The sequence below is a fragment of the Zingiber officinale genome, chromosome 1A (genome assembly GCF_018446385.1).
Source record: "Zingiber officinale cultivar Zhangliang chromosome 1A, Zo_v1.1, whole genome shotgun sequence".
NCBI classification, from domain to species: Eukaryota; Viridiplantae; Streptophyta; class Magnoliopsida; order Zingiberales; family Zingiberaceae; genus Zingiber; species Zingiber officinale.
Genome location: NC_055987.1, coordinates 59,577,411 through 59,589,143, shown reverse-complemented (window position 1 = coordinate 59,589,143; position 11,733 = coordinate 59,577,411). Strand labels below are relative to the sequence as shown.

The 11,733-nt window shown below is 33.8% G+C and overlaps 1 protein-coding gene across 1 annotated transcript; it reads left to right on the top strand.

Annotated features, from left to right (window-relative positions):
* Positions 1 to 1,122: 1,122 nt before the first annotated feature.
* LOC121998124 lies at positions 1,123 to 7,749 on the top strand. The gene is made up of 5 exons (XM_042552886.1): positions 1,123 to 1,473; positions 1,564 to 1,645; positions 4,673 to 5,164; positions 7,313 to 7,478; positions 7,571 to 7,749. Exons 1-5 carry the CDS (start codon positions 1,238 to 1,240, stop codon positions 7,747 to 7,749), a joined length of 1,155 nt encoding a protein of 384 aa, XP_042408820.1. The 5' UTR covers positions 1,123 to 1,237.
* Positions 7,750 to 11,733: the final 3,984 nt, after the last annotated feature.

The following is an 11,733-nucleotide window of genomic DNA, read 5'->3' as shown; positions in this document are numbered from 1 at the left end:
AAGTATATTAGGCTTCTCTAGGGCATGACCTCTCTACCGCCCTATTCAATTGCATGAGGAATTTTTCATATGAGTCATAATTGGACATAACCCTTTCACAACTATAACCCACTATCCCTAGGACCTAACAACCCTAGGATTTAGGATGTTGATCCCTTATAAGCATGAAAGACGATAATAATATGAGGACCTAAACTCGATCTCACTTTTCTTCTTCTATTATTGTTCTACTATTGTTTCATCGGCTACCACAATATTATAGTGACTTAAGAATCAAATGAGCTTTGTTGGATAAATGTTCTCTAACATGTGCTATTTTGTATAGGGCAATCTTACTTTTGATCATGATTTTTTTGCTTTAACATCCAATGCGACCATGAATTTCAAACATATGATATTATTTTTTTTAATCCATATATCTAAACTTTTACAAACCCGACTAATCTGGTAGGCAGGCGACCCTCTCTTGGTTTGTCCATCGAATAAATCTGAAAGTGCTCACTATAATTTGCCACAACAGTTGACCTTTATAGTTGAAAATTCACTATAAAGCCCATTTCGAACCGTGCTATTTAATAAATACATTGAGCGCCTTACTAGTACACTGTGCCCGGGGCTCATAATACTACTTTGATAAAATGTAGTAAAAAACGATTCGCTTGTTCTCAAGAGGTAAATCATGGGTGACCACTATCTATTAGTACATGTGGCGAGACATAAGGGAAGACATACTCAGACACGTCAAGTTTCGACCCCAAGACTTCATGTGGTAACACCTTAAGACAACATGCATAAAGAAATGTAAGTATTTCAGGGATTTAATGTGTAATTTAATTAAGGAAAAAATGGTGTATTTGCAAGACATGATGTCGCGGTATGACATTTAAGTTATCACCGTGTGTATTTTTCGATTTATCCTGATGATCGATGAAAATTTTTGTAAGACTGGACCAAGCACTCCTAGAGATAGTCAATGACATTAATTAGGATTATCATTTTTTTTAATATAAATTTAAGAAAATTTAAATACATGGTTTAGTAAATTGAAAAAAAAAGCAAAAAAAAAAAAAAAAAAAAAAAAATCATTTGTGTCGTGATTGACGGGTCGTCTACTTCGATAAACGAAACCAAACGATACCTTGTGCATCGCGAAGGAGCCGAAGACCGCTTCCAGTATCTGCTGATCCTACGGTGGTGTTCATCGCTACCCTCCTGAGAAGTAACTGGTCCGGTGACAATGGCCTCCTCGATGCTAAGTGCGACGCAGAGATACGCGGCAGGAGCGCTTCTGGCACTCGCCCTCCGCCAGGCTCAGATCCATCAGATTCACCCCCTTGGCTCCGACGTCTCCGAAGTTGATCCCAACGCAAGGGACAGGTGCAGCTCCGCTAGCGCCACTAGCAGTGAGAGTGACGGCGACGATCCCGAACTCTGGACACATCAGTCCCGAGGTCTTCTCCGCCCTGTTTTCAGGTTCCCTCATTTGGTCTTTGCTTTCTCCTTTCCTTCACGAACTCGTTCCAAGATGCATGTGCCTGAGTCTTTTCCTATTGGACGGAATAGGTTTTTGAACATTGATTCCAAGGCCTGGCTAGGATTGGAGGAGACTGCTGGGTCATCGGAAGTCACACATCACATAGGAGCGGTACACTGATTTTCGCACACACCATCCTTCATACTTTTTGTGTGTTTGGGTTGTTAATCGGTGGTTGTTATTGTAATTGAAGAACCTGTTTGTTAGTTTGCCCGATCACTTATCTGTGCGAGTTTTGATAGTTACGAGTCGCTTTCTTTCTAGGCGGTTGTGGGGACAGTGGAACGATGCTGTCCTTATCTTTTCCAAGTTTTTCACACTGATCTGGGATTGTATGGGCGTTTATAGATGTTGCAATTGAAATCTAGGAAATCAAGGTGACATTTTTGAAAACTTTCTGTTACCTTGATATTGATGTGGTGAAGAAGCTAGATTCTATGGTGGAAGGGGAGAGTGAGGAGGCAAACGTATGAATAAGGACACATGGAACTATTGAAACATCATTTTTCTGCTCATGTATTTCTTTAAAACAAGTATAACTAAGATTCCAAACTAAAGACAAATAATCCTAGTGCCAAAACAGAGCTAATATGGAAAGTCATATTGGCGCGTTGATAGGGACCCTCTTTGGTTGTGTATCTGTGTAGGTAAATGTCAAGATCCTTTTGTTCATTCTTTCATATCCAAATGTAAATTATGATTAGTTTTGCTCATCCATTTGATTAGGAATATCCATTTTGTGGCAATATAATCATCAAGCATGACCTTAATCTCATCATGTCTTCTCGATAATGACTTCAAAAATGAAATGGATGAAACCTGTATCGAGGTTTTGCTGCTTAGGGTTTTATTATTTATGTACCTTATGGCAAATCCATAATTGGCTCAACCATGTTTTGGAATGTCAGTGGGTCTTCAGTGTTGAAGATGTTTTGTGTCATCTTGGACAGTAGCATCAACATTACAATGATTATGGGACATAACTATTTAAATAATGGAAAGGATACATGCCAAGCATCCTTAGTTTCTCATATTGATGAGTCAATGACAATGTAGATCTAATCAAATATATTTAATAGCAAGACTCAACAATGTTTGCAAAGTATCATCAAAACCATTAATTTATCCCCATCTTTTGATGATTTTTTTGGCTTCTATGTTACTCATTAATAATTCCATGAACCAGTTGATGGACTATCAGAGCTTCTATCGAAAATGCTTATGATTTTGAAAGGAATGTGATAATTTTATAGTTCGTCATTGTTGAATGCAACAAGAACAACAAATCATGTCCAACTATTTTGGGTTGGGATCAGCACCCAACCATGATTCACCATGTTCATAATAATGAAAAATCACATGATCTGTTCATGGTGTTGCTTTTGATTGAAATTCCTACTTATCTTATGCTTTGACATGTCTAATGGATTTTTTTTTCAAAAAATTAGTTTTGACAATGCAAAATTCCAACCTTGATGATCATTAATGATTAGGTGAGTCAATCTAGGAGGTTGTGTTATTAATACATGTGGAAGAGGAAGTGTGGATCTCATGATCTTTTAAAATACTATGAACTGCAAAATTCCTTGTCTAGAAAATAAATGCTAACTATATGAACGTTTAAATTTGGTTCATTCATAATAGCTTAATATTGGACTAATAGCCAATTAATTAAGTTTAACTTGCTATTGGCTTGTTTTTGAATCCTATAATTACAAAAATGTTCTACCATCTAGTCCATTTCTAGGCCTGTCCAATCAACCAACCACTAGTACAGATGTTGTGCTAAAAATATTAAGCTACATATTGGGATATAACTATGAGTTGCAAAGTTCTAAAGTACTACTTGACTTTACAAACCTTGCCATGACAGGACCAAGATGATGACTGCTTTTTAGCATATTCAGCATGCAAGAGTTCTAATAATATGTGGTTTGCTGTATGGTTATTCTTTCACATTGAACTATATGTAAGACTGTTGTAGATATAATGTTTAGATATTTTAAGTCACTTTTAATATGTTACATGCATTTTTCTTTGGTTTCCTTCTACTCACATCCTAAACTCTAATTGATGGGAGCGTATGACAAATTATCTATGATGCCCAAGCTTTGTCTTTCCATAGTGGAACACAATCTTTCTTATTTGATCGAGCAATGCACTTGTTTTTCTTGTAGTTGGCCCAACAAGTCTTCCTAATATGGCATTAAATCTTCAATGAAGATTGATCAATGGTTGTAGCATAAACAATATGAATTTCCTAATACACCAACTCTTGTTAAAGGTTCCAAAAGTTTGAGTGCTTCATGGCTCACAATTGAGGGAAAATTTCCTTTTATGATGATGATGTATGAATTTTTATTCGATGTTTGAGAAAATTACTATCATTAAATTGTTTTAACATTTTATGTTATGGTTACAACTATGCATATACTTTTCACTGATAGGATTTTTGTTCAAGGGCATATCTATGACACTATCCCTTGAGGAATGCTTGGATTTTTCCTTCAGATTTTGTTGGTTTCTATAGATCATACATCAGAGAAACTTTTTACTTATATCCACAAACTGTTTCTTCATTGTTTCATTAAAAAAAATTTCATTTTGACTTCTGGCAGGCCTGTGCAATGATTGTCTTAATTTGTGCTTCAATAATTAATAGGGTCTGCCTTAAGATGATTTGAGACATCCAACTCACAAGTCTGAGGCCTCGATGCTTGAACAATTTCTGTGTAAGATTATAATTGACAGTGGAAACAAAATCAGTTTAATAGTTTGAAGATTATTTGCTCCAAGTCTTCTGAAGCAATCACTTTATACAACAGCTTTGTGTTTGTTAATAATAAAATTGTAAAAAGTGTTGGTTGAAACATACTTTTTTAATAATCAGATATATTCTAATAAAAGCTGCTTTTGTATGAAAGAAGTATTTTTGATCTTTCTAGTCAAAGTTTCTGTTCTTGGACAATAACTTCATAAGTGCAATATTGATAATTTTATATTACTTTGAAGAAATGATTCAGTAAACATTAACACTGAGCTGTCATTTTGATGTCATTATGAAGGTCTATGCAGGTGCAAACTGCCAATGTTATGAATGTTGCTCAATGACTTCTGGTTTTATTCCTTCTGTCACAGTATATGAGAATGATTTTTGAAGAAGACGGTGAAATTTCTTCAGAGAAGGATGAGCTAGAATTCGCTTTAAAAAAGGGAGTTGATGCCATGTCAATGAGCTTAGAAACTTCTTCTGGCAAGGTATCCTGTGAGAAGCATCAGAATCAGGATCAGGAAGATTTTGACAAACCTACCTTATTGGCATCCCATAAGAGCTTAGAGAAGACATCAGAAACATGTCCAACTTTGGAAAACAGAAATTTGAAGGTGTCTCTTAAAATGGAGGACTTACAAAATCAGTTTGACAGCCAATGCAGTGAAGGACCAATAATAACAGACTCTCCTTTTTATCAAAAGAGGAGACTGGTAGTGTTGTATGAACTCCTTTCTGCATGTGTGGCCGATATACCTCAAGATGACAAAATATCTAAGTTTCGAAATGGCTATGATGCTAGACATCGTGTTGCCATACGGTTGTTAGCAACTTGGCTTGATGTGAAGTGGATCACAGTGGTATGTTTTTTATTGATAGACATACTTTTTCAACTGATTTTTCAGTCAATTAAATGAAAAAATGCCCCAATTTCAATAATATGCACTATTATGGTTTTTTAATTAACTTATTTTACCTAAGCATCATATCGTAAAATCCTTTAGACATGAAGTTTTCACATGTTAGAAGTATTAGTATTAATAGTTTTGTTGGAATAATGAATCATAAAATATCTTATTTTATTGTTACTAACCAAGTCTTTTTTTGATCTCTCTTCCTCGTTTAATGTGCATATCTGTCATAGTACATGTCCGTACTATCTTAAATGTCTCCCATAGTTTTCTCTCAATAGATACAACTCTGACTCTCTAATACTCTTATTTTTTATTCTGTCCATCATCGTATGCCCACACATCCACCTTGACATCCTCATCTCTCTCATCTTCTGTTCATGTGTTCGAGTCATAGCCAAATATTTAATGCCAGGTCTAACCACTGTTTTGTAGAACTTCCTTTTAATTTTTAGAGGTACTTTATAATCACATAAAACACCTTACACACTCCTTCATTTCAACCATCCTCCTTTTATTCTATGTAAGAGAGCTATCTCAGTCCCTCTTTCGTTTTGCAAAAATGATTTTAAATACTTAAAGCTCTCAGTTTTAAATAACTTCATCTCTTATTTTAATAATTGTCTCATCATATCTAATATTACTAAACTTAAATTTCATATATTTTGGCTTTACTTAGCCTAAAACGTTTCACTTCAAGTATTTCTCGACAAGATTTTAGTTTAGTATTTACTCTTTACGTGTCTTATCTACTAAAATAATATTATCTGCAAACAACATATACCATAATGTCTTGAATTTGTCTTAAATGTGTCCAGTGAGTTCGAATTAGTGTAAAAAGATAAGGACTTAGAACTGATACTTGATGTAACTATATCTTTATTCGAAATGTTTTAGTTAATCTGATTGTTACTTCCTTATTGATATTTTTAATTAGTTCAATATATGCTATGCTAACACCTCTTTTTTTAGAATTTTTCATATAATATTTATAACAATCAAATATTAGTAAAAATATTTTTTAATTAATATATTTATATTTTAAAAGTACTAAAACCGTATCAACATAGCACAATATCGAAACTGTATATCATAAATTGAAATTTCGACATAGCTCAAAATTTTAAACCTAGAATGGAAGTCTAGATTGCTAGAGGAGACTAAGATAAGGTGGTTATGGAGTTTTATCGTGATTAATTATGTACAAGTTTTAATTATATAATATAATATAATATAAAAGTGACAAACAAAATGAAGCTAATTATTAAGATATGTAGGAGAGTTGGGATCAATTGATTCTAATCGAGATTCATTCTACTCCGAACTTTCTTATTATATCTCTTATGCATTATATGTGATCCATTATATTAGAGGTCTTGGAGATATGTGCATTTATCCTATTCTTGTATCAATTCAGTTTCTAATGGGTAGATGAAGTCCAATTTCTAGTGGTTAATTGAGACATGCTGATGGAGATGTGGAAAATCAATATTAGTGCTACATGTGCTGAGATAATTATTAATTTGAGTTTATCTTATGAGGATGTTACAAAGCTAGGGTTCTTTAGTATGAGGTTTCCTCGCACAACCCTACCATGGTATGAATTTTCAGCTTCTCAGCCCTAGTATGATCTTCCATAGGGATTCCTGCTAATGGCTTTAAAAGCTTGTAATTCTAGCTTTTTACTCAATCTTCCAGAACTTGTGATCCATGTTGCTAAAAACCAAAATACTATCAATTAGTGAGCTACGCACGTTTGATTGTGCCTAAGTGTTTATTTATCCGTGCTAACAAAAAAGAGGTGATCTTTCAATTTTAGGTTCAATATTTCAAATCACCTGGAAGTGCAGTGCTGCTTTACTACTAGTAACCAATTTGCCATCATGAATATTGAATTTCAGGATTTACAAGACTAGATTAATTAACTCAATTGATTTGTACATTCTGCTCATTTTCAATTATTAATAAATTGGTAGTCTCCCCCCAAGATTAGCATACCTATTGCCAAAATAGTTGCACTTGAGGAATGAAACTTTTTCCCCCTCTTAGCAACTCATTTAATTTAGGGCTCTTAACCTTTGAACTTTGGTGTTATAGGAGGCTATGGAGATAATGGTTGCTTGCTCTGCAATGGCTGCAGCAAAAGAGGAAGTACAGTCCCAAGAAAATGAATCTGAAAAGAGCAAATGGTCAAAATGGAAACGTGGTGGAGTCATAGGTGCAGCTGCATTGACTGGAGGAGCTTTGATGGCTCTAACTGGAGGTTTGATATGCCAAATTATTAATAATAAATTCTACTCCTTGGTTGATTTACCTTCATGCAAGTTTTATAAGTTACTTATCCACTATCTATAGGTTTGGCTGCTCCAGCAATTGCTGCAGGGTTTGGTGCTTTAGCTCCCACATTAGGGACTCTAATCCCTGTTATTGGAGCAAGTGGATTTGCTGCCATAGCTACTGCTGCAGGATCTGTAGCTGGTTCTGTAGCAGTTGCTGCTTCCTTTGGAGGTGCACCTTTAACTTACCCCTTCTAGTCCCTTCCAAGTTTAACTTAAAGACACATCATTTTATTATAAATCATGCATAAGCACACAAAACATTGGTTGGTTAAAATAAAGGCTTGATTAATAAGTCAATCACAATCTTTATGAAATTTCAAATTAGCATAATGTTTATTTTTTTTTAAATATTCACAATGATATATTTTAGTTTTAAATTTATCATCCAAGCCAATTCCATCTAGTGGTATGTTGGTAATGTGGTGTCCCATCCACTATTAAGTTGGTGGTATGGTGGTAAGGTGGTCTATCCACTAGTAAGTTGGTGGCATGGTGAAGTGGTGGTGACGTGGTAAAATGTTAGATTAGTTGATGCCTACTTATGTTACAACTAGGTACTATCAATAACGTGTCACTAGTTTAAATACAAGAAGAAATATTCAAGTCACTATCTCTAGTCCCCGTGTTGACCATGAACTCAACTCCACTATTGTTTTTTTCCCAGCTATGTTGATGTGGCATGGCTAGGCCTCCCTTGGTAGATAATGTAGACAAATTGACTACATTAGCACTCCTCTATATCACCAACTTCATAACGGACTATATTTAAAACAAAAATTTAGATTTGAAAATGTAATTATCATAATGCTTAAAATTTTTTAAATCTTCACAAATTTTAGATTTTAGTTTTAAATTTATGAGTCAGTTGCACTTGTCTATATCCACTGTTAAGTTGGTGATGTTGCGGTGAGTTGGCAAAATGCTAGATTAGGTGATTTGTGATATATCTGTCAACTAGGTACTAATTTATGACATGTTACTAGTTTAAATTAGATTTTTTTAAGGCACTATCTCTAGGCCTTGTATTGAACTTTGCTATAGTTAATTTTTTCCACCTAAGTTGGCGTGGCATGGCTAGTACCCACTTGGTAGATAATATAGACAAATCGATTGCTTTGGCATTCTTCTATGTCACCAACTTAACAATGGATTATATATTTAAAACTAAAACTTAAATTTGAAAATGTTTGAACGCTATATTAGATTTGAAATTTAGAACAAAAGTTATAAAATTTTTACTAATTAACCCCCAAACAAGCCATCTAGTATCTAGCCTCAACCACTTCAACATTTAACTTCTAAACGAATGGATTCTATTTTTTTTTAATAATCTAGGTGCTGAGCTTCGTCCACTAATCTTGGAGGTAGATGACCTTTCCCCTTGGTTCGTCTATAGGGTAAATCCGGAGCACAACTTATGCACACTCAGAATTCAATCTTCAAGATATTCATCCAATTTGAGATTTGAACCCTAGTCCTCTATTGGCTCCTTTAAGCGCTTTACTCAAAAAACAAAAAAAGGAAAAAAAAGATTGGATTCTTCGTATCCCTTTATATGTTCTTATGTTGTATAGTTCATTAAATAAATGACCATATTGGCCATGGTCCTTTTTATTGACCAAGCTTACTTGCCGAGCATGATTTGTTTGTAGCTACATTATCCTTTATGATATACGAAAAATGCTGTGAAAGAATTGAGAATGAAAATTAAAATTATTATAACAAATCGTCATACTTTTTTATTATAATAATTTAGCTCATATATATACAACTTTGTCTACGAAATAAAAAATGAAATAATTAGGCATATAGGTCATAATCTTTCAACTATAAGGAAAAAAACAAAAAACAAAAAGAAAATAAAGGAAAGAATTTCCTAGAAAAGAATCAACTAAAGGACCACTGTGCACGAAGCTCCTGTTAATGCAGGGTCCTGACGAAGGATTTATTATATGCAACCTTACTTGCATTGTAAGAGGTTGTTTTCGCGACTCGAACTTGTGACTTGCACACAACAACTTTACTATTGCGACAAAGCTCCTCTCAGAAAAGAATCAACTAAAAATAAAAAAATAAAAAACAAATAAATCAATCTTCTAATAAAATGATTTGCTAAATCACTCTTAGAATATTCCAATGCTCCCCCGAATGGAAACGTTTATCTTTCCTAACTTGTTTACCATGTATTGACTTGAAAAGTCTTTATTAAGACTTCAACGGTTTGTTTCTTAGTTGGAATGTATATCATGTGGATATTCCCTTTATCAATTTTTTCTGTGAGGAAATGACGATCCACATGTATGTGCTTTGTTCAATCGTGATGAACTGAATTGTGAGGAATACTAATAACTATTTGATTATCACAATAAAGCATTATTGGAGAGTCATTAAATATCTTCAATTATCCTAGTAACCTCTGAGCCATATCCCCTCACATTTCCGGTGTGCAAGTGTTCAAAATTCTGCCTATGCATTGCTTTGAGCCATTGCTGGTTATTTCTTAGTTCTCCATGTCACTAAGTTGCCCCAAATATATGCGCACTATCATGAAATTATCTCCTATCCACAAAGGAACTACCCAATCAATATTAGCATAGACTTCTACCATTTTGTGACCTCCTTTCTTGAAAAATATGTCCATTCGCGGAGTATCTGTCATAAATTGGCTAACAACTTTTACTATAAAGGTCATATTAGGACGAGTTTGTGATCGGGAAATAAGTTTACCTATGAATCTTTTGATAATGCTCTTGATTAACCTCCTTTCCACCCTCAATCCAAATTTAACATTGGCTGTATAGATATCTCAATTGGCTTGCACCCCAACATATGTCTGTCTTAAAGTATATATTTTCTTTGAGAAACCAGAATTCCTACACTACTTCTAGCCACTTCCATACCTAGGAAGTGTTTAAGAGCACCCAAATTTTTTAATTCCAATGCACCAACTAGATAGATTCTAACTGCGTGTGATCAGTACTAGTAATAATTAGTCTAGGATAAAAAATCTTGGCATGAGTGGAGATTTTAATCCTTGATTTAAACCACCCAATATAGTGTTAGATACACACTTCAAGTATGGTACAAGGATGTGCACTCTTAGGATCAAATGGTGGAGATTAAAAGATGGGAAATAATGCATCTTAAAAGAGAGGATAGGTGCACAAATATTAAGTGAAATACATGTTTATTAGACTACAACATGGGATAAAATGACATTAAATTTGAAAATGATCGCCAAGAGTGTAGTCCGTGAGTCAAGGGATGAACATCACCAAATAAAGAATTTTGATGGTGGAATGAGGAAATACAAAGAAAATGATGGAAAAAGAATATCATACTAACTATACACTTGTGAGAATGAATTTTTTTTTTTTAAAAAATATGCGGTCATCGAGAAAGAGACTGACAAAGTAGCGAGTGAAGCTTTTGAATGCTTATATTGACAGCTTGATGCAAAAGAAGAGAAAAGAGATGTCTATAAAATAACTAATGTAGGCTTGGAAATGAATCGAATGTTTGTGAATAAGTTTAAGCTTAGTGTTTAGTTTGGTAAGAGTTTATTTATGTTCATTTAATACATACAAGATCAATTAAATGAATAAGCTTGAACAACTTGTTAAACTAAACGAATAATCTCTAACATATGTGTTCAGCTCTTTAACGTTTGTGAACAACGTTCGTGAATAATGTTCAAGAACCATATTGATCAATAAAACTCTTATTAACATGCCAAATAAACAAAGTTTTAAAATAAATAAATAAGTTTGTATTATCAAACTCAATAACTAATTAAATAAGCTTAAAATGTAAAATTTTTAAATAATCAAATAAGCTAGAATTGAGAGCTCGATAACATCTAAACAAATCTAGCTCAAACTCATAAAAAAAGAAACCATCATTTCAATGACTTGGTTCATTTTAGGCTGTTATCTTATCAAACAAGCTTGAATATCATAAAGCTTGACTCGATTTGGCTTGTTTACAACCATATGCTAAAGCGAGAGAGAAGAAAACAAATGATCTTATCCAAATAAGATGCATTGAAGATGAGCCAAAAGGGTACTAATGAAGGATGGGGAAATAAACGAGTGATTATATAGATATTTTCATTAACTTTTTTATAAAGATTTAGATGCAACTTAGCTTAGGAAATTAAGTAAATTAGAGATGTATACA

Bases quoted from the DNA above. Each gene is read 5' to 3' on its own strand.
- LOC121998124 (XM_042552886.1), top strand. From the start codon at position 1,238: ATGGCCTCCTCGATGCTAAGTGCGACGCAGAGATACGCGGCAGGAGCG. The intron at 1,474-1,563 runs GTTCCCTCATTT...TGGACGGAATAG, and splicing joins CTTCTCCGCCCTGTTTTCAG to GTTTTTGAACATTGATTCCA. The intron at 5,165-7,312 runs GTATGTTTTTTA...TTGGTGTTATAG, and splicing joins ATGTGAAGTGGATCACAGTG to GAGGCTATGGAGATAATGGT.